At 46.3% G+C, this 23,526-nt stretch overlaps 2 protein-coding genes across 4 annotated transcripts in view; one reads left to right on the top strand and one right to left on the bottom strand.

Moving 5' to 3' along the window:
- The window catches only part of Col6a6 (collagen type VI alpha 6 chain), a 141,469-nt gene extending 131,567 nt beyond the window's left edge, over nt 1-9,902 (top strand). Inside the window, exons 37-38 of the mRNA XM_085827969.1 lie at nt 1,902-1,995; nt 8,037-9,902. Of these exons, the coding sequence (XP_085684095.1) occupies nt 1,902-1,995; nt 8,037-8,241 (299 nt within the window). The 3' untranslated portion in view covers nt 8,242-9,902. The remainder of the gene's footprint in view (nt 1-1,901; nt 1,996-8,036) is intronic.
- A 1,510-nt stretch (nt 9,903-11,412) lies between these two features.
- The window catches only part of Pik3r4 (phosphoinositide-3-kinase regulatory subunit 4), a 50,140-nt gene continuing 38,026 nt past the window's right edge, over nt 11,413-23,526 (bottom strand). For all 3 annotated transcript variants that reach the window (XM_085827967.1, XM_021172057.2, XM_085827968.1), the window contains exons 15-20: nt 21,001-21,212; nt 16,728-16,859; nt 13,828-13,928; nt 12,848-12,936; nt 12,611-12,719; nt 11,413-11,959 (exon numbers count right to left, since the gene is read on the bottom strand). In XM_085827967.1, the coding sequence (XP_085684093.1) occupies nt 11,789-11,959; nt 12,611-12,719; nt 12,848-12,936; nt 13,828-13,928; nt 16,728-16,859; nt 21,001-21,212 (814 nt within the window). In that variant the 3' untranslated portion in view covers nt 11,413-11,788. The remainder of the gene's footprint in view (nt 11,960-12,610; nt 12,720-12,847; nt 12,937-13,827; nt 13,929-16,727; nt 16,860-21,000; nt 21,213-23,526) is intronic.

The following is a 23,526-nucleotide window of genomic DNA, read 5'->3' as shown; positions in this document are numbered from 1 at the left end:
TGTATCTTACCGGAGCTCCCAGGAAACACACATACAAGGTTTTGGAAACACGGGTGTGGGAATAGTGAGCCCCCCAGAGTGAGATTCATTTCCATAGACTCTGGAACAGAAACTCCAAAGAGGAGCTCAGGGCAAGGGGTCACCCTGAAGGAAGTCTTTCATAAGGGTTGACCAAAAGACCACTTGGTAAGTCTCTGGTAAACTCGGAAAGAAGCTTGCTTGATGGCCCACACGTGTGGGGGGAGGGGGTAAGACTTGCCCTGAAACTTCCTTCCTGGTATTTCAGAATTCTTCCTGCTCATCCATGCCTGGGCATCCAGTCACATGATCCGATGAGGCAGCCCTTCCCTCTTAGGACAAAAGCAGAAATGTTTTAAGCTAAGAGCAGGTGGGACTCACAGGAGACACAGAAAGTGTTCTGAACACTGAGTGTGATACGGCCACCTACCCCATTTCCAAAGCTGTGATATCTAGAAAGTACCATCTTTAAAACACAGCTGCAGGAAGTGACTTCTACCACAGGCCCATGGTCATGCCCATTCAACACAATGGTCATTGCCGGTCATCTACTCTGAGCCACTGGCTGCACTGGTGCCAGGCTTTAAGAATAGACTTGGCCAGATGCCCTCTGAAGCTTCGAATGCCTTCAAAGTGTCTGTGACTCATTTGGCACACGACCGCAAAGCAGACAGCAGGACACGGTCCACGTCAGAGCAGCACATTCCCTAAGGGAGGCAAAGCTGCTGAGTCAGCAACCTTCTACAAACTGTTCAAATAAGAAAAGAAAACCCCAAACCAGATCTGGTGGGCCCAGCACACACCTGTGACATTTGCTTTGGAGAGGCAGAGACAGGAGGATTGCTGTAAATCCAAAGCCAGCCCAAGCCACTTAGTAAGACCCTACCTCAAAAGGAAACTCCTATGTAAGACAAAAACCCTGAAGGCCATACGGTAGAGCATACTACCCTTCTTGTAAGAGCAGTTTTGAAGATAATGCCCTGTTGCAGTCCAGGACACGCCTATTAGTTGGAAGAACCCTACTCAACCAGCAAGAGGCTCTGTGTGTGTGTGCGCGTGCACGTGAGTGTAAGCATGTGTGTGTGCGCACGCGAGTGTAAGCATGTGTGCATGCATGTGCCACATGTACATGTGTGAGCCAGAGGACAGCCTCAGGTGTCACTCCTCAGGCACCGTCCTTTGGAGACAGAGCTTCCCAGTGATGCAGAACTTGTCCAGCAGGCTAGGCTGGCTGGCCAGTATAACCCAGCATCACCAGTAAATCCTATCTTTTTGTCACCTCCCCAGTGCCAGGATTGTAAGTACTTGACACCAGGCCTGGCTTTTTCATAAGGGTATTTGCTTAACAAATTTTTTTGACTTCATGCTTTCAGGCATGCATAACACATTTTAAATTTTTCTCTGTTAAAAAAAAAAGCTTTGCATTTTCAAATGGATTAAAGCATGCTTTATTGTTATGAAAAATTAATACTCTTCCAAATGAAGTGAGACGGTGAATTGAACCCAAAGGCATGTAGCGTGTTGCTAACATAAAGACCATAAAGGGACTACCCTGTTCCCTTCGTGCTTGGATATGCCACAAAAATAAAAAATATACTCTAATGAGTTCCTATCAAAGGCAAGAGCATTATTAGGACTGCCTGCCTTGTGTTATGTTTCGTAATGGCTGACGACGTTAGGAGCTACAGGCATTTTAATGAAAAGTTGTTTGAATTCACCAACATATTCACTAGAGACTTCTTTTCCAAACTTGGTCTGGGGACTTCTCTGAGACATTTCTCATGCCCTGTGACCATCTTTGGATGGACATTGGCAACTGCTGTGATACTGTACAGAACAGACACACTAACGAAGAGCTTTACCGGAGCCTTTTCTCTTTCTAGATGGGATAAACAAGTATCCACCGGTCAACCTCAAAGCCAAGTGCAACAGACTCAGTTCTAGGGATCTGAAGCCGCCCCCACGCCAGTTTCGAAGGTATGTTCCATGTGCTGGGGGTGACTTTTAGGGAGATGTGAATCCCTCCTGATTTCTCAAGTCTTCCTCTTTCTCTCTCTCCCCTCACCCACTTTAGTCAGTCAGAAATCTGTTACACCATCTTAAAATATGAATTGAGGGAACTAGAGATGGTTTTTAAATGACCAAATAGATCTGGCAATAACCAAATAGAGGTTGTTTTTTCCTTTTTTAAATGAAAAGTCCAGTTGTTGAAACAAAGCACCCAATGGGACACTCCAGTAGCAGTAAGCATGCCCAGTGGCTGCAATTATGCCCAGTGGGCAGATCTTGCTTTTTAAACAGCATCCTGTACTCAAAGGAACTGGGGTTTCTTGGTGCCCAAGACACACTCGGGATCGGGTGAGGAAAGACCAAGCCCAGCCCAAGACAATGGAGATCCTCCAGAGAAGCAAAAACACAGTTAAAACAAAACATAGCCCCCTACCAGTGTCATGTCTAGAGGGTGAGATGGTCTGAGTCCCCCGAGCCTAGTCTCGGACAGCAAGTCCAGAAAGAAGCACGGAGTGATTTATCTAATGTATCGCTCGCTGTAAGTATGGTATGCACAGGAGCATAAGCTCCTGTGAGGTCAGAGTCCAGCTTTGGGGAGTTGGGTCTCTAGCGTGCACTGTGGGATCCAGGAGCCTACCTCAAGTTATTGGGTGTCAACAGCTGGTGCTGCATGGCTTCCGAGGTGCAGGTGTTATGTGCAGTCTGTATAGTCTGAGGTGACAGAGTGGGACACACAGTCATCACGTGTGTGAAGTTCTTGCCGGAAATGCTTGACTAGAGGTTAATGATGAGACCATCATCGCTGGGCAACCCCAGGGTGTGGAACTGTTAGACTGTAGGTCTTGCATCATGGATGAAGGGATAAGAATGAACTTTGGGGTGAGAGAACTAAAGACAGGGAAGCTAATCTCTGAACTTTAATTGGATCCTAGAACAGAAAGACAAGGCTAATATAGCCATGACTTGGAAACATCTGGGGAGATTTGAGTATGGACAATACACTGACGTGATTGGATGGGCTTCCTGGTGTGTAGAAGAGAATGTCTTTAAGAGAAGTTTGCTAAAGAATGTTAAGGATAGCATGTAAGATGGTTGTGGCCACGGTATCAATCACTTCCCCGTTCTGTGTGTGATGTGCATGAATGTGTGTCGTCCTTGATCAATCTCCTCCTGTACGGGGGTCACAGTCCCCTCTCTGAGGCAGCATGATGGTCTAGCAAATCTGGTTGGCAGGCTCGCTTCAGGGATAGCATCTTTACCTCCTGCCATGCTGGACTTACAGGGCTGCAGAATCCAGTTTAATGGGTTCTGGGGATCCCATTCCAGTCCTTAAGTTGTGTGGCAAGCTCTTGGCCCACGGAGCTATCAGGTAGCTAGAAGCACTTCTTTGGTAAGGGACTGCACTAACACGCAGCTGTAGGCCATGACCAAGCGGCTGGCTCATGCTTAGACAGACACCGTTAGCATTAGGGAGGCTTGGTGTGTCTCCCTTGGAGTGTGTGCCCTCTGTGTGATCATCAGGACTGGGCAGGCATTCCCAGCCAGGATGCTAAGGACCCCTGAGAAGCTCCTGCCTGGAGGCTCTGGCTTCCCTCCAGCCATGAAGCGAGCAAGGGAACTGTCCAGCAGCAAATGTTTCTGAAGTCCAGCGTAAAGCGGCCGTGAAGCTAGTCCAAGAGGAGTAGGGCGCCCCCTGCTGCGGGTGCCTGGCACTGTTTAGAGTTGACTGGACTGACACTTGGGCTGAGACAGGTGTGGCAGCTTCAAGGAACTCTGGAGGGCTGTGCACCGAGGCTTAGCTCACTGTAACTGCTGTTAGTTTTGAATTTTGGGTTTTCTAAGTGATGGAAAAAGAAATTCCTCACTGGGGGCTCAGAGCCTCTGTTCACTTGAAATCCACCTACTGCTGCCTCCCCAGTTTCTACATTCCAGTGACAGCATCTTCCGGCTCCCCTGGCCTCCCTTTCCTATTCCCTTCACAGGGGCTTGTGGCCTGGCACGCTGTATTGGGAAGCAGTGGCATCCCTGCCTTTGTCTTTGCTTGTCTCCACCCAGCCATCCTAGCAGGAAGGTGGTGATATTCTGAGGCACTGTGCCCAGCAGCTAGCTAACTGACGAAAGGGGCCCAGCATCTGGGAATCTGTCTAGAAGCTGGCAGGCCAAGCCATGGGATGGGGTCACCAGAAGATACTGTGTGTCTCCATGCCAGAGCCCAACATCAAAGAAAAATGAAAAACTGTCACGGTGAGGGAGGGTAGAACAGCCATAGAAGAAAATGCTTTCTTCTGCCTTCTGAGGCAGAGGCTTAAGTGTTCATCCTACCGGGCTTGACAAATTTGCAGCCAGCTCCGACTGCAAAGGCAGGTGTCTGCGCTAACTGACACACTCGAGAGGCAATTTTAGAAACTGCTTTGTTTGAAGACAGGATCAAGTGGGAAGACAGAATCCTCGGGGCGTTTAAACAGGGAATCTCTCCTTCTCCGCGGTGCCCTTGATACAGAGGAGGCTCAGCTTCTCCTATGAATCTGAAGTGGCCAAGTGGCTGGGGCACCAAGGAATTGAGATGTGGAATGTATACCACTGTCCGTGAACTCCCTGGTGGTGTAATCGCCCAGAACTCCCCAGGCCTCCCCTAAGTAACCCAAGATGATGATGAGAGCAGTAAGGACTGCTTCTGAAGCTCCCCTCCTGGGCCTTTCAAGTGGAGCAAGGCAGAGAGGATCATGGGATTGAGGAGTCTGCCTGCTAGGCACAGGGGCTGGCCAGACAGATGAGATGCCACCCCGAGAATGCCGTGACTCGGGATTACCTGTGGATTTGAGGAAACATACCGAAGCTGGTCTGTAGCAGAAAGGGTGTGGACTCCCGCCACAGGCAATCAAGACAGATGGCCAGAGGGCGAGACCATAGCAAGGCTTTGTGTAAGCACTCAGCTCTGCTCCGAGATTTACTTTTACTGAAGACACAAAGCTGCCTATGTGCTGTGCCAGACTCCAAAGCAGAGACAGGCAGAGCCTAAATTGGTGGGCGGTAAAAATGGGCAGGCATCCCTGCCACATGAACAACACATTTGCTTTCTAAAGTACATTTTCTGGATGCACGATATGTATATGGGTATGCATGTATATGGGTATGCACGTGCACACACACACACATACATTTAGAAATAGAAGCAAGCTCATCTGGGCCACTCATCCCACTGCCTCTACTCAGGAAGCAGAGCATGGCTGCCTCCCGATTATCTACACAGATGGAGGAATCTGTGACCACAAGGAATGGAAAGCTACAGTCAGTACCACTCCCGTTTTATCTAGAACATGCCACATCTTGCTTTCTATAAGGTTCACTAGAGCTAGGCTCCAGTTGAAAAAATCGGAATTATTTTATCCGAATTCCTGTTGTGATGCCTGTTGTTGGAGTTACCAGCCAGCAAAGTATTCTCCCAAACAAGACACAGTAGAAGACAAATCAGAACAAACCCCAGGCAGTCAATGATCCTTACTAAGATGCTTATTAAATGCTTTATCAAATACAAACGCCCATCTGTAACAGTAGAAAGAATAACCATCAAAGCTAAGGCATGGGCCCAGCACTTAAATAAAGCACTGGCCATGTAAGCACTGAGGGCCTGAATTTGGATCCCAAGGCCCCACAGTAAGAGGCAGGGGCAAGGACACCAGGAGCTCACTGGCCACTTTTTACCAGCCAGCTGTCTCAAACCAAAGCTGATGGTGCCTGAGGACCAATACCAGGCATGTCCTCTGCCCTCTGCACAAGCACCCATGGGCATGCACACACACAGGAACACACATACCACCCCAGCCCCAAACAAAACAGCACAAAGAAAGGCTTTTAACATGTTTGACCCTTTGTGGAAAAGGTGCCAGGGTTGGGCTTAGAAGTAGTTGCCAATCTAATGATTTTTCAAAAGGTTTATTTTTAATTATATGTATATATCTCCATGGCGAGTGTGTGCACATGAGTATGGCGGCTTCAGAGGCTAACGGTGTTGGATGCCCTAGAGCTGGGTAAGCTGCCCTACGTGGGTGCTGGGAACCAAACTACCACCTCTGCAGCTGTGCTGTCCTTACACCTAAGGGATGGGATATAATCAAAGAAACAAGCGGGAAAAGGCAGGGAAGAACCACAGATGAGCTAGCCAAGCCTGAGAACAGTGCTATTTAGACTCAGAAGACATCCTTTGCAGGGAGTCGCGCTCCTTTATCAAAGTGGCCATTGGATGATGCACACCCATGGGCATGCGGGCAGCACTAACTGAATGCAGGGTTATTAATGACAAACAAAGGACATTATGTTAGGGAGACAATGGGATGATGGGCACTCAAGGAAACAGGAGGGTAGTGGTGGGTGAATATGACCAAAAGCATTGTATAAATGTAAGAAAATTTAAGATTTTAGAGAACTTCATACATGAATACTGCATCTTCATCACTTCAACTGCCCGACTCCTTCCATATTCCCTTCCAAACTCATATGTGATACACACACACACACACACACACACACACACACACATATATATATATATATATCACACAAACACATACACATACACACACACACACGTATATACAACCTCTGGGTCCATTTAGCATTGCCCACATGTACCCAGGGCTGACCACTTAGAACTGGACAACCTATGCAGGAGCTTGTCCCTAGAAGAAGTTGCTTCTCCCTCTCAGAAGCCACTGCCACCTGTGGCTGGCTCTTCATCTAAGGATGGGAGCGTGTGACTTTTGCCCATCCCTGTTGGTATTCATTCAACTGGTGATGTCAGCATGTTGGACTGGCTCATGCAAGCATGAGGTTGAGAGTTCATGGGCAGGCTTTTCCTGTCATGACTAAGGGACTCTGAAACAGCAGGCATCCTGGTCCTCTGGTTCTTAAAATCTTTCCACCCTCCTTCACAGTGTTCCCTAAGTGATATAGGGACTGCATTGCAGATCTGTCATTTGCGGTCGGGTACCCCAGGGATATGTATTGTCTGTATTTTGAACAGGTCTGTTGCAAAAGGAAGCTTCTTCCGTGGGGCTTGAAAGATACACTTGTCTATGGATACGAAGACAGGTACTTAGAATAATTAGGATTTGTATTCACTTAGGAAGATGGCAGCAGAAGGCTCTCTAGAGTCTATGGCTCTCCAGCCGTGGGTAGGTAGTTGGCCAGGTTTACAGTAGTAGGTGTACATTCTCTCCCACTGAGCAGGCCTCATGATCAAATAGAGAGCTGTTAGCTGCCCAACAAAAGGGGCTACTATTGCACCCTTGGGTGCACTCTTGCTGTCAGGTCACTGCAGCTTATAGGCTTCCCCTGGGTAGGCTTACCAGTTGTTCCTCTCCCTTGGCAGCTCTTCATGCAGGCTGCTTCTAGATCAGGTCCAGTCAAATTCCTCTAAGTGCCCCTGCCCAGAGTGTCCTCAGCAACAGGCTTTTGCCTTCAGGTTCTCAAAGGCAACCAAGAGCAAGGGCAATAGCCCACATTGCTATGCAAACTTGTATTCTCTTGGCCAACAGCTTGAAGGAGGCGTTTCCTAAGCCTGGCACTGCAGGTTTTGCTAGATGAGGGCATCATAGCTCTTAGGGACAGCATCAATCACCTCATGTAGTGTACCTGTTAAAAATAGATATACGCACATACCTATCTATGTACACACATACACACGTATATGTATATACACAACACATAGATATATGTAGGTACACACATATATGTATGCACATGCATACCTTTATTAAATACACTTACGAAATATTCCTATATGGCTTTTTTGAAATTCTTTAGTGTTCTCTCTCCTTCCTCTTCTCCCCTGTATTATCACCACCATGATAGGCCAATATCAATCTCTACTTAAAACATTTCTTACATTTACCCTGTAGGGGTGGGATGAAGAAGCAGGGATAATGGCTTAGGAAGAAAGATTGCCATGGAGCCAGTTGGGCTGGTCGGGCTCGGCCTCACGTGTGCTGTTCTCTCTTTTTGTTGTGCAGCTTTGTTCCAGGACCACAGAAAGCCAACCTCAAAGACCACGCAGCAGAGGCAGCAAAGCTCTTTCAAGATAAAAAACGCCTTTCAAGTATGCTGAAAGGGGGCAGAGCTACTATTCCAAGTCTTTCCAGAAGCACACGCTATGCCTTTAAACGGGGGAAAGAAGCAATGAAAGCTACTTCCAAACTCGGTAAACGAAGTGCCTGAACAAGTTAGCCATGGTCAGACTCTTGACTTAGCACCAGATCCACCCCTGACCTCCGAGTTCTTAACTGGGCTGCTCACCAGCATCCGAGGATTGCTCTGGAGGGAAGAACAAGCCAGTGGCTGTAGGCAGTCAGGTGCCTTGACCCCCTACACTCATGGGATTAAGATCTATTTTGTATGTTTACTTGACGACTCCAGACAATTCTAGCTTAACTATGAGGAGATGGAAGACCACCACCACCACCACACACACATACACACACACAGAGATTTTGAAAGTTGAATGGAGACATAATTTTGAAGTTGACTTGTTTTGACAGTGTATGCATGTGGACATGGGCCAATGTAAACTCTTTACTGCAACCCTCTGCTCTGTCTTCCATGTGCAAAGTCGCCCTTTTAATGTGCTATGGTTTAAGGCTCGTCTGTTTAATAAGAGGGCTTCAATGTTGTGGAGTTAGCAAACATTTACCCTAGAAATGAATGCTGGTTTGGGAACATTGGTTTTGGCAATCTGACCTTTGGGACTTTGATTTCAGCACAGCAGTGTCTGGGTAGACTGGCTGGCCTGGGATGGCTTGTGCCAGAAGGTTGCCTCTGGCCTTCTAAACTGGTTTTGCCTGGTCTGGTTAGAAGCAGAGAGAGACCCTTCCCAGTTCTGTCTCCTAAACTCACTGGGAAACTCCAGTTCTCCAGGAACCCGAGTCAGGCTCGTGGACTGGGTTTGCTGTATAGAACTTCCTGCCAAGCTGTTTCAGTCGATTTTTGGTCTTTCTTCCTTGCTTTGGTCATTTATTATTTTTTTAGTAATCTATATGTTCCTTAGACAGGAAGAGTAGCAGCAACACATACTGTCATGAGTTAGACTTGGTCCCTTTACCCCACCGGGCAGCAAGCGTTGGGCTACAGTGAGCGGCTCAAAGCAGGACTGGTGGAGCTTGGAATGAAACTGAAGTGAGCTTTGGGATGTAAGAAAAATCCTGAAATCTGGGTTGAGTCTCAGAGCCCAGCCCCTCAAGTATTCTATGGTGGCTTTGCCTCCCCGTCCCAATCTTTCTCCATCTTTCTTCTTAGAGTAGGGTATGCTCAACTAAACATCAAAGTGGCACTGTGTTGAGGCCTACCACCCAAATCATACCTCAGTCTACAGCTCGATCCCCAGTTACCAATGGCGCAGTCGGGCAGAATGTCACTGTCTTCAGAAGGAAAGGGAGCTGTGTGTGGGAAGTAGGTTACTACCACTGCAGGCCAGAAGAGTGTATTCAGATCTTCTTCTCTATACCCCTGGTCAGGAAATCTGGGTGGATGAGCCATGTGCAGTAACTTTTTTTTTTTAACCCTTTGTGCTGCCATTCCTGGGGCAACTGCATGGAGACAGCCTCCTGCGCCTTCTGGGACGCATGAAAGCCAGGAGTGACAGTCAGTCAGTACTCAGGTGCAGGTCAGCTTCCTGTATCCTCACGGTGCTTAGGGGCTCAGAAACACTGTATGTTTCAGTACAGGAAACTGCGGGGCAGAACTTAAGAGGTATTTGTAACAGCAGGGACTTTCCTAATTAACTTTGGTTGCGTAGAAACTTTTCTACTTATTGTTGGAGATACTTTGAAAATGTATTTTTTTTTCCCTGTGTTAGTAAGTATAGTACCTTTTGTAAAAATTGCTTGGTGATTAAAATTATTTTAGCATCTTGGGTCATATTTTTAATCCTTTTAACAGGTTAGAGGTCTGAAAAATGCTGCAAATAGTTCATTAAAAAAAAAAAAAGTTCCCGGCTGGAGGTGGTGGCTCCTACCTTTAATCTCAGCACTCAGGAGGCAGAGGCAGGTGGATCTCTGAATTCCAGGACAGCCAGGGCTACAAAGAGAAACCCTGTTTCGAAAAATCAAAAGCTAAAAGTTCTTACTGCCAGATGCCAGAGCTGGGCCAGCAGTCAGAGAGCTGGAGTTTAGCTGAGTGGCTCACAGCTGCCTGTAACTCCAGCTCCAGGGGATCAAACAGCCCTCGTCTGGCCCCCCAGGGTACTGCACACACAGGTGCAGACACACACATAAAAATTAAGAATTTAAAACACCAAATTCCTAAGTTTGACTTCTGTCTCTAAAATAGTAGAAACGGAAAAAGTGAAGCCGAGTCTAAATTTAGTAAGGTCAGTTTGTGGCAAGATGCACAGTTAGCATTACTGGAGCATCTTGTCTTACACTGTCAATTACAACTGACCCCAATGGATCTGGCTCCCATTATCTCTACACTAAGCCATCAGTTGTAACTGCACCAATAACCTTCTTTCAAAGAGGGTCATCTGTGGGACAGGTGTGAGCAATGGGCACTAAATGGAGAACAAGAGCAGTTGTCTGTCAAATGTCCCTTTATCCTCAGCACCCTGAGACGCATGGCTTATCCAACAGCTCCATGCCCGAGACCCGTTCTCCATGGACAACTCCCCAGCTCCTGCAGCTCTCTGAATGAACTCAGCATAGGAACTGTACAACCAGGCAGCGGTCATGCCACGCTTCCAAAGTCTACATGGTCCAGTCAGAACCTTTCTGAATGACAAGCATTTCCTCACACTTCTGCAATTTAAGCTATCCAGAAACTGTGTTGAATTCTGGACTGAACATGTAAACTGTCAGGAACCAACTGGGGTATTAACAAGAGAGTGATGAAATGTGCCAAATACGTAACAAGTGGTATTCCTCAGACTTGGATTATCTAGTCAGCTAGGTTTATCTTCAGGTAACTAATTTCAAAGTGGCATACTCTGAAAACCATAACCCCTTTTCTAAGAGAATGAAATGTGAAGAGAATTTAACTGCATAAAAATTGAAATCTGTTAGCTTGAAAAGCTTTGCCTTACTGGAAAAGCAACTGTGGGCCTTACAAAGCTTGGAATGTTTTTACCTGGAGCATTCTTTTTCTAGCATTTAGTAAATAATTACCATTGGAAAATGGAAGTTGACGAGAATTTTTGGCAGATCCTGCAACAGTGGTGTCCAGGCAGAGCCACACTGCTCTTGAGCTGACACCGAGGAGATCAACTGTACAACAGGAGGGACAAAAGTGTATAGGAGCAGAGTCCCAGGAGTCCTCTCCACTGCCTAGCAACAGCCCAGGTCAGAGTTCATCCCCTGCCTGTTTACTACCTAAAGAACTTCTCCAAAACAATCCCAACTCTCAGAATGCTTGAATAGAGTTTACTTGCAGTTTGAATAGCATTTGTAATAACAAAAGTGTGTTTACATGATGGCTTACAGTCATTACAACCCATAGAAAATAAACTGGTCATATCATCGTCCCTTTTTACACTTCTCACCTGTTCTGTTCCATATGCAGCAAGCACTCCCGGGTTGTGCTATTATCTGGCGGTTCTTCAGAGATGCGCATGAAGAAAGTCACCACGCCCACATCCTCCCCCACTGTGGCTGGGATTTGTTCAGCCATGAAACAGTAACAGTCACTTCAAAAACCACGTTTCTTCTCTACAAGTCCTTTCTGTCCTGAGCTATGGTACATTTCTAATTTTACAGCATTTTATACAAGTCGGCAGGATTTATTTCCACACCTTCACAATTCCGTCTCTAGAAGCAGTCACAATGAAGCCCTGAGTGGTCTGGAAGGTGGCAATGTCTGTGATGATGTCATGATGTCCCACAGGCAGAGACTCCGGGCCCCTCCGAGGGGTGTCATCACTCGGTCCGACCTTCTGCTTATTCTGAATTTCCTGTTTAGTGGGTAGAAGTCAAAAACAAAGGCCTGAGGTTAAACCTGTACCTCATTCTATCTCTCAACAGCATTCCCACGACTAGGGAGTTAACGCCTTGTCTAAGGTCATTATGTCACAGAGTCAGAGTCCACAGTGGCCTGGGTTTCCAGTCATCAGACTGCAGGCACAGACACTTAGAAATGGCTCAGTATAGTCTGCATGCATATTGATATTCTGGCATTTTTAAACCCTGATGGGATGCCTGCTCTGGGTAGAACACCTGATATTTTCTATCAATAACACATGCTTTGAAGGGCCATGGCCATCCTAGGACCTCAGTGTCCCTAGACAAATGACTTCCCTGTCCCCAAATGTCCCCTCTGCAAAAGGAAAGCCGTAGGTGCTTCCTTGATGTATCTCCTCATCCTCTCTACACTGTGACAGCGGTGAGGGAGGTGCCATGGCACACACACCTGTAGCCCTGGAACTCAGAGGGAGGCGCAGGACAGTGACTGAGCTGTGGCCACACCCTGTCTCCATGCCCACTCGTCCCACCCAGAAGAAAGGAAAGCCAAATACATGTCTTAATTTCAAAGAAATCTTGACCTATCAATCTTGATCAAAGCTATTTTTGTGCCTACAAACGTGAGAAGAAACAAAGGTCCACACCTGGACAACCTCGGTGCCTTCTATTATCTTCTTGTAGTAGGAGACAGGTGGGGAACCTGTACTTCCCGCAACAACATAGGACCTCTCTGGGGAAACCAAGTCCCAGAACCTAGGGGAGAGGGAATAAATGGTAATAAAGTCTCCAGTGTACCAGGAAGAGATTCATTTCTCTAGGATCAATGGCACAATGTCATAGCTGCCATGTTTCAACCCGAGGCACTCTTCATCACACTGCACCTTATTTTCATGTCCGAGCCAGCAGTCAGCAGGATAGGGTTTCCATCTGCAGGGCTGCAGTAGATGCCATGGACGCTGTGCGGTGAAGGCTTGAAAGACAGAAACACGTGGTCACATAAAAGACAAATGACAACATCATTTTTAGTAGAAGTGAGTGAACTGTCAGTAGCTATACAAGCACTTCGTCCATCAGGGCACATAACCTGTGGAAATGGACTCTCATCTGTGGGGGAACTTTAGCATCTACTGGCTTGAAGGCCTGGAGGCGTAGCTCAGGCCAGAGTGTTTACACAGCATGAGCAAGGCCCTGAGCTCTGTCTCCAGGGTCCCTTCAGGCCAAGCATGGTGGTGCACACCAGTAGTTCCAGTGCTCTGGAAGAGGCCAGAGTCACCAGCTCAAGGTCAGCTTGGGCCACACACTCTGATCCTGTCACAAACAGTATAAAAACCATTACTTCAGGGCTTCTTTGTATGAGACCTAAGAAAGGTGTGTGGGGGAGGGGGGAGGGGGGGTTCTGGCCCAACACTAACTCTAAACCTAGTTGTTTACCCTCCTGGTCTGACCAGGAGCTATGGCTCAGTGCTACACACAGATTCACAGGAGAACCAGAGCTTGGGAAAAGATCAAAATTCAAAGAATATCTTTCAGTGAATGTATATGGCTTTTCACACCGCCATGCAAAGGCAAAAATCCTAAGGCAGGGGAACCCCTGCATATGTAAGAGGACTGCAGTCTTCATTAATAGGCTTTGCCTAATTTGCATCTAAGGAGCTCCAATGTGAAATCTCAAACAGCCAATGGAGCAGACCCTGCAAGCGAAAACATACAGCACTGGTCACATGACTGTGCTATTAAGAACACAAATTAGATATAACTAAATATGTAATAAAATTCATGAGAGATCATGCCGGATAAAATGCCTGAACATGCTTACGACAGAGGTAACTATTGTCCTTTGCAATAAACACAGGTGACATACCTGTAACTCAGACAGTGGCGGTGCGCTGCTGGCCCAGAGAGTCAGTCTCCTGTCGCCAGTCTCCATGTCCCACATGGAGACTTCATTGTTGCCCTGAACAGCTGAGAGACAAAGGCAAGAACAGTTAGCTCTTCTGTCATATCTCTGTAGCAAAGGCAAGGCCGCCTGTATCTATTTTCATCCTGCAGGAAATGCTAATACTCTTAAAATAACAGCATGACTTATCACCAAACTGGGTGAGTTAAAAAGTGTTCTTGATGGCCTAACAGTTGATATGTATGCTGCCCCCCAGGCAGGTCCTGAAGAGACTATGGGGTAGAAAGGCAATCATACAGCTTTGCCCTCAGGAATGCACAGTACAGATGGAGAAAGGAAAAAGACAAGATGCAGGCAACAGCATGATGACAAGAAAGAGAGCAAGCGCCGAGCTCCTCCTGCATTCAGGCTGAGGAAGAAGCAGCGGATCTCGTGAGCTGAGTCTAAACGTTCTAGCCAGGCCCCAAAAAGCTGGGCAGATGCTGCAGCAGGTGGCCGATCTCAGCAGAATACACTGAGTAGGCAAGAAATACATGCACAAAAGCTCAGGGTGTTTGGTGGAAGGATATGTGTGAGAGGGAGGAGAGGCCAGCGAGAAAAGCAGAGAGCATGGCCCTGACACATCTGTGCATTGGGTAATGATGCTGGTGGGGGCCGCAACAATACCAGGACTTAGCTGGCACTATTCACTGGCACTGTCCTGGGCATTGGGAAAAAGATGGCAAACAGAGCAAGTGAATCCCTACTTCGAGGAATTTTCGCTCTGGTAGGGACACTAAATAGACAAATGTAACCGAGCAGCAGGGACAGAAGCAGTTGTGAGGCTGGAGCAGACCAGACAAGGGGGTGGGAGGAAAAGCTCCGGCAGTGTCTAGCACATGACATGCACTCAAGTTTGGCCTGCATGAATTGCACTCTAGGCTCTTGTACTACTTGGCTCCTACATGTGTTTGCCCATTAGCAATCAGAAAATAAGAAAATGGTCCCCAAATAGTTCAAGGTCCTATTCCTGAGAACCTGTAAATGTTGTCTTAAAAGACAGTGATTTTCAAAGATATAATTAAAGACCTTGAAAGGGGTAAATTATTCAGGAATATCAGGTGGGCCCTAAATGCAATCAAAAGCATGCCTGCAAGAGGGAGGCAGACTCGTGACCAACAGCAATGGGTCTAGGTGCTCTGCTCCTGTCCTAAAGAGAGGACATTGGCCAAACAGTGTAGGAAGAGAAGCAGGAAGAGGCAAGCAGGGAAGTCTTACCAGAGCCTTTGGTGTGGCTCTGCGATCACAGCGGTCCCACCCACAGGACACAGCTCATAAGTCACCAAGTATGAACAGCCTTGGAAGGGGAGAAAGATCACCTAGTACAGCCTAACTCTATACTGCAAAAATCACTGCCTGGGATTAGAAAATGGCTCAGTTGGTAAAGTGCTTGTTACACAAGCCCAATGGCCCAAGTCTGATCCCTAAATCCAAGTAAAAAGCCAGATGTAGCGGCGCACATCTGGAATCCCCACATAGTTACAACCAGTGGTCAGTGAAGACGAGAGAATCACTGGGAAGCTCTAAGGCATCTAGCCTAGAAGACATAGCTCAGCAACAGAGACAACCGTGACCCTGCCTCAAAAACAAGGGGAAATGACCCCAGAAAGTTCTCTGTCCCACTACCCCTCACCCCCACAAATCACTGTTCCTCTCCAGGGGGGCTTTTCCATTCAATGTCTTTGTAAACTCCAATAAACCAGACCTTCCAAACACCTCCTGACACTCAACACATCTTATGCGATGCCAGCCTCTCTTTTTAATGGAGCCTTTAGAGAGAGCCTCTCCTTGGACAAGCTTGTCTTGTTAGAAGCCTGACTGGATGGAAGAGCCCACAGGTAGAACCAAGGTAGAACTGGCTGTTATTTGGTATATGGTCAGGTTTTCCATTGCTATGCTCCTAGCTGAGTGATGCCAGGGTTTATTATTAGCTCAGTCTCAGTCCACCAGGAGGAGGAAGAAGAGTGGCCAGGAAGTAGGAGAGGTGTGGGGCAGTTGTGCTGGCTGCCCTTCTCCTTCCCCTGCTTTGATTCTATCTGGATTCCACAGTGTAAGCTATGCATGAGAAAGAAGAGGACCAAAGAATTACCTAAGATTATCAAAAGCTACTATCTATCAAGCTAAGTTGTCCTGCCAGACTGTGTTTGATGTTTCACTTCAATTCTTGAATTATAAGGTATTTTCAACCATACTTGACAGATAAAAAAATTTAATTTCAAAGATATGTCCCAGTGGCTGGAGAGATGGCTCAACAATGAAGAGCACTGGCTGCTTTTCCAGAGGACTCAGGTTTGATTCTAAGCATCCATAAGGCAGCTTACAATAGTTCCTAACTCCAGCTCCTGGTGATATGACACCCTCATCCGCCCTCCAAGGGTACCGCACACACATAGTGCACAGACAGGCATGTAGGCAACACACCTATACACATTAAAAAGATAGCTCAGGTACCAGCACACTGAGTGGCTGGTGAAGGAAAGGAAGGGACTGTGAGAGACGTAGGTGCGGGTCAGAAAGAATGGCAACTGAGAGAGTTCACATCTCTTCTTACATTTCTAGGAAGACCCTGGTGGTTTTAACAAAAAATAGGGACAGGAGCTTGAAAGAAGTGAAGTGAAAGATAAGAGACAGTGGAAGAAGGGAGTAGAGCAGAAGGAAGGGCTGATGGCATGGGTTTCAAACTTAAAACACAATGGTGAGCAGCTTCCACATTAAAACAGAATCCAGCACACGGGTCAGAGGGAAAGCAAAAGCTCCCGGGGAGCAAGAGTCTCAGCGGCATCATACAATGCAATTCCCACCCCGAATGCCAGCCCTCACCTTACCTGCGATTACCCAGGACTGGTACAGGGGGTGCATGGAGAGGCGCCGGATGCGAGCTCTGGAGGGATGACAGTGACTGGAGATTGGCAACTGGAACCTCATGTCCCAACACGCCATGGCACCGCTGCTCGTGCCTCAAATTGAAAAGGCACAAAACCATTAACATGGAAGCAAAGCACACAGCGCTCCATTTACAACAATGGCAAACAGTGTCACCTCTGGATGAATATATTTTCTTTAGGTCTTTGTTTAAGGTGGGGTCTCATTATGTCACCTTGGCTGGCCTCAAAATCCCAGAGATCCACCTAAGATTAAGAGATGCACAAACATACCCAGCCCCGGATAAATGGATTTTAGAATTGCCTTTGTCACTTCTGAAAAGGCTTTGTTGCCAGGCCCACTGTCAGAGGCCTGTAAATCTCAGCCGCTCTGGAGGCTGAGGCCTACCTGTACTAAAGAGCAAATTCAAGCCTGGGCAACTTGGTGAAGCTGTGCTTCAAGATAAAAACTAAAACCAGGATTGTGGGTACAGCTCAGCAGTAAAGCACTTGGGGTTGTGCATGATCCCAGTATTGCCAAGAAAGGGGAGGAAAAAAGGCTTTGCTCCCATGAGGCTGTAGCCCCAGCTTCAAACAGCACCCACAGTGGCCAAATGACAGCAATAACATGCTTATCATAATGCAATTACAGTACTGTCTAATGAATGCAAATTTAAAATGAATAATTCATTAAATACTGACATTGTTATTAACTGCCAAAGGCACCCACAAAACCAGATGTGTTTGAGAGGATGAGGCTGAACGTGGTGAGCCGGAGCATTCAGACTGCCTGAAGAGCATAGAGCATCCCTGATACCCACAGAGAAAACAGTTCTGTGTGTGTCATTAGCTTCCAGTCATCTCCATGTCTCCTCGGTTCCAAAACTCTCTGTACACAGGTATGGGTGCCCAACCACAGCAGAAAATGGGCTGAGCACCCACACGACCTCCCCATGGTATTTTACTGCTAATAAAGAATGGACCCTAAGGAAAAGACCGAGCAGCTGAGCAGAGCAGGAACACGTGTTTGGGTTGCTCTCCAATTCCACAGGAGAGATGGACAGAGGGCAGTTGGATCTCTCCATGTCCCTTTGCCATACTCCATGACAAGACGACCATAGCCACAGTGGCACCACTGCCTCCTCAAAGCTGCTCAGGGTGCCCATGACATCTTTTTCCTTTGCACACCTGCTAGCTACACACTATCCAATGTTAGAACTGCTCTGGATGCTGCCATCTTCCAATATGTTAAAATGAATACAGGAAAAGGTAGGTATTTAATGATGATGCAGTATAAACTAAGGAATCCAAAAATCTAAACTCAAGAACAGAAACCCTTCACTCTTCTGGGTATACGGGGAGAAGAAACTATGGTATTTCCAAGGAGCAGGCTCAAAACACTCTGTAAGGGAGGGGCCTGGGATGTAGCTCAGTTGGTAGAATGCTTGCCTAGGATACAAAGTCCTGGTTCCATCTCCAGTACCACAGGAGCCAAATGCTGGGAGATAGAGGCAGGAGGGCCAGAAGTTCAAGGTCACTCTTGGGTACTTTGAAACCAGCCTGGATGCATTAAGACCCTGTTTTAAATACAAAAGAAAAAAAAAAAAAACCACACACAAAACACTGTGGGAAAAATGTGACTTTTGAAGAAAGGGAAGGGAGAAAAAGGAGATGAGCAGTGCTTAGGGCAAGCGATGTAGTTTCTTATAAGGAATATGCTTTAGTGACAGAATTGTCACTGTAACTGACGACATACAGAACTGTCAGTATAATTAATGTATTATGTATTTCAATTACTGCAGATTTTAAATATCTTTACCACAAAATATGTAAGGTGACAGATTTCATAATTACCTGATTTAATCATTCATCAACATAAGCATGTATCAAAATATCACACTGTATCCACTAGAACACAGTAGTGGTACTGCAATTAAAACTAGAATTTTCTTAAATCAGTAATCCCACTCACCAGTATACACCTGAGAAAAATCAAATTATTAGTTCCTACAAAAAACCTACTTGTAAATGTTTATAGCAAATTTATTCAGAAAAGCCCCAAACCAGAAACAATTCAACCATCCAGTTAGATAATGGCTGTGCAGTACACAAATTATCTATTAGAAAGTGAAAAATAACTTAAAACTCTGCATACATGAAGACAATGGAAAGCCTTATAAACTGCATGTTTAGTGAAAAAAACATGCACTGTGCACTTCCATGTCTGCAAAGGGCAAGATACAATGGAGACAGACACTGGATGAGTGGTTTTACCCTGGTTAGACAATTAATGAATGCTACTGAGGCTGAGGCAGAGGGGAGGCCCTGGTTCATTGCTGCCGGGAGTACAAATGGAACGGCCACTCTGAAGTCAGTGTGGAGGCTCCTCAGAGGGCGAGAACTAGATCTTCCATTAGGACTCAGCTACACTAATCCTGGGCAAATGCCCAAAGGATGCTACACTATCCGACACAGACACCTGCTTATCCGTGTTTCCTGCTGCTCCGCTCACAGTAGCTAGGAAATGGACACAGCTTAGTTAGTGTCCACTAACTCTTGAATGGACAGAGAAAACGTGGTACCTTACACGATGAATTTTGACTCAGCTGTAGAGAAAACTGGAATTAGGAAATGTGGAGGTAAATGCATGGAACTAGAAACATCCTATGTAAGTAACAGATCCCAAAAGACACACGTCACACGTCCTCACTCACACACGTCAAATCCTTAGATTCCTGTTAAACCTGGAGTACCTTCGAGTCAGGGAAACTACAGAGAGGCCGTGGTGTGGGGAGGGAGGGGCGTCTTCAAGAGAGAAGAAAATGGGTGTGAAACCTGCTGTTACAGAGTACTGAGACACACACTCACACAGTAGACAGTGCTCCCCGTAGGAGCCACAGGGGTGGGAAGACTGTTAGCAGTTGGGAGGACCAGGGCAACACAGACTCTTCTGGCTACAGCAGGACTGACAGACTCCTGAGCACACAGTAGCTGTGGTTGCCTACACAGGAGAACTTAGTTGGCAGTCTAGCATGGGGTCCGGGTCACCGTCCCTACCCATAAGTGAGCAGATCTGAGCAGTGACAATGCTGGGGAAGGAGAATCAGTGTGCTTCAAGTGTGCTGCCTCAGGCAGGCCGCCATACTGCAGTGCATGCCTAGACCCACGCAAATGGGCAGCGCAAACTGGACTCAGTTTTTCTTTTTTCTTTTAAGGAACACAAAGTTGGGAAGGGTTGTTGGGAGTGGACAGGGAGAAGTGAGGAGTGTGTATGTTCAAAATACCTTGCATAATGTATGAAATTATCAAAGAATAAGCAATATATTTTTTAAAAAATTAAAAACCTTGTTGAGCCAATTTTCAGAAGAATTGCTTGTATTCTGTTTGTGACAAGGGTCACATAAGATTATATACTTTTCAGAACTCAGAAACGCTTTAAAAACACTAAAATAGATGGGAGATAGCAGTACATCCAGCCTTAGGGGAGACGAGATAGCAGGCATGCCCAGCCTTAGGGGAGCAGAAGTCCGTTGCTCCACTTTCCCACTAGGCCGGTGACAGAGGCTTTCAGGTCACTGAATCTCCAGAGCAGCCTTTGAAGGAATTAGTCCTGTTAGAAGATGAAGATCCTGAGGCTCAGAGTTAAGGAGCTTGCCTGAGGTTCCTGGACTTTAAAACTGTTGTCACTCAAATGGCTGTTTTCCTTAAGTGGGAGCTTCCCCAACGGCACGGAGACCACCAGCAACTCTTAATTGCTTCAATGACTGTAAGACGAAGGCTCACTGAGAACACTAAGAGACTTCTGTTTACGATGCTGATTTTACCCTTTCTCACAATGCTTTGTGGTTGTTTAATACAGTCTCGTGTACCCAAGCTAGCCTGGAACTCACTAGGGAGCCGAGTGCCCCTCACTCCTGATCATCTCTCTTGCCTTTACCTGCCAATCACGTGACTACCACACCCTGCTCAACTTTGATGATGCTCAACTAGCTTTGATACTACTTTGAGTGTGGGTCTAGAGAGGACGGCCAAGGCCTTAAGCATATGAGGTAAGCACTGGGCCATACTCTGAGCCTTGCATAAGCCTCCCTAATAAAAAATAAACTGTCAGGCACTCTACAGCACAGTAGCTATGAACCCAGAGGAGATGGGAAGCCCTCAGTAAGGAATCAGGAAAGGCTGGCCTTCACAAGATGCTGCTTGCAGGTGTTGGCATCCGACACTGCGGCTGGCTTACCTATGCACAGCCAGCACTGGTGGATGTCCACAGCAAAGGAAGTGATGAGGCCTGACTTTAAGTCATGCTTTAATGTCCACGCGTTGCTTGAAGACCTGAGATCCCATCCAACCAGAGAGCCATTCACCGTGGCATAGGCAAGAACAGACTGGGCCCCGGAGTTGAAGTGATGCATGTCCACCACACAGCCATCTTCCTTCTGATCCAGCATCCTACAGGGACACAAAAGCAAACACTCAGGCTTTTCCAGGCACTGAAAATGGAGCGCTGGTTTCCACTTAGGACAAACTGACAATCTATCCTTGGCTAAAAAGGAAAATGTGGCCAGTTGGAGCGGCATGGTCTTTAATCCTAGCACTTGAGAGGCACATACAGTAGAGTATGATTTCTGTGAGTGTACAGATAACCTGATCCAGGACAGCCAGAGCTGAGACCCGGTCTAAAAAATAAATATATAGAAATTATGTGACCTCAATGAGACAATTATAGCTGGATTTTTTTTTAAAAGATAATTCCAGCTACAGAAAAGCTGTAAAATGTTTCTATACACTTTTTATTCAGTTTTTCTTCATATTGCCATCTTATACAACTATAATATTTATCAAAACTAAGAAATCAGCCTTGTTGCAATACTAGTAAAATTAGCATTGTATGAAATCCAAGGATTATTACAGATATATAGCTAGCTATGCATCTTCCTTCACAAAACTGCACACAAATGTCTGGCATCCTCCAAAATAGCCCATGCAGCCTGTTAGTGATCTAACTCTATCTGGCTTCACCAGTGGCAAAGGCCAATTCTGTTCCTTTCTGGTATGTCATATGGTTGGAATAAAGTGACAGATGGCTTCTGAGTCTGACATGTTTCATCAGCAAACCCTGCTTCAGATTTGTCAATGCTCATGCCATGAGCTAATAATTCGCATTCACAACTCATATTGCTGGGTTCTACTCCATGGCCTAGCTGTGCCACACTGGGTGTTTGTTGTTTGTTCAGCCTGGGCACTTGTACAACTACAAAGACTGGCCTAGGCTGAGGGCGTGACTCAGCAGCTGGCCCTTGTCTAACACACATGAAAACTTGATCTGAGTGCCTCAAACCATGACGAGGTGAGAGGAAAGGGAGGGAGAGAAAAAAGGACATGACTTTAAAGTCACCTGGTAACGTATTTTAGTCTTGAGTTATATACACCTCTGCTGCCATATTCTTCATTCTTAAAAATGCAAAAAGCATTCTTACTTTCTGACTATATTGTAGGCTATAATTTGCAGACCTGTTTCAAACTTCCAAACAGAAGGGTGATTTTAAAAATATCAAAATATTTTAAGTTATTATTTTTACAATTGTGTGTATGTATCTGAAAGTGTGTGTGTATTTGTATGTGTGGTTTTATGTATGTGAGTGCAGTGGTCTCAGAAGTCAGTGAGGTCATCAGATCTCCTGGAATTGGAGGCACAGGCAGTTCTGGCTAACCTGACATGCATGCTGGGGACTGATCCTGGTCCTCTGTAATTAACTGCTGAGCCATTCTCCAGGCCAGATCTAATGCTTATGAAGCATGATCACAGTTAACATGGCTGAATGCTACAAACAATGAGTAACTTAAGGCCAGGTTTCTTTGGAACACACTACAGTCGGGCATAGTAAAATCTAAACATTCTAGCAAGGTCTCCCAACCTAGGAAATAAAAGATTGCTTAAAGAATAGCATATACAGTGAAATTGTTGTCAGCTGAGACAGCAATGCAGAGTGTGCCTTCTCTTCCTGTCCATCGTGTGACCCGAGGGCACAATCGTCACACAGTACACTCCACCAATAATTTAAACACTCAAAAGTATAAACAGACATCCTCTGCTGAAACAAGCTCAAGGAAACTGGTGGCTATTCGTTGTTAAAAGCCATCAGTAAAATGTCCTGGGCTAAAGCCACTCAAATATAATGCTGACTATGTTGAAAATACACACATTTTTTAAAATGCAAAAGCAAAGCAAAACAACAAAAATCTCCTAGGTGCCCCAGCAGATTCTCCTCCTTACCCTAAGCTACATAAGGGCCTCGAGGCCGCCTTTTACCTTTTACCGCCTTTACGTCCGGTCTGGTTTTTCTGGGTGGTGCACTATCACTTCCCAGCATGCACTTCTCAACCATCCTGCTTTAACAGACTCACTTGCCTTTAGTTATCCTCCCTGAACATATGTGTGTGTGTGTGTGTGCGTGTGTGTGTGCACGCGTGCACACACTCGTGTGTAAGCATTTGTATACAGAGTGTGCACCTACAGGTCAGAAGACAACCTTGGGTGTTTGTTCTCAGGCACCTTCCACATTCTGTTTGAGACAGGGTCTCTCGCTGGCCTGGAACTGTGTTCAGTACACAGGCAGGCTAGCAGCCTACAAGTGTCCAGGGATCCTCTTGCCCCGCCTCCATCTCTCAGTGCTAGGATCACAGGCATGCACTTTTATTTGTGTTCTAGAGATCTGAACTCAGTTCCCCTTGAGTCTGCAAGGCAAGTAGTTTACCAGATCAG

The sequence above is a fragment of the Mus caroli genome, unplaced genomic scaffold (genome assembly GCF_978045245.1).
Source record: "Mus caroli unplaced genomic scaffold, Mus_caroli_1 scaffold_11, whole genome shotgun sequence".
Taxonomy (NCBI): Eukaryota; Metazoa; Chordata; class Mammalia; order Rodentia; family Muridae; genus Mus; species Mus caroli.
The sequence above is the reverse complement of the archived record's forward strand: the minus strand, read 5'-3'. Positions and strand labels throughout refer to the sequence as shown.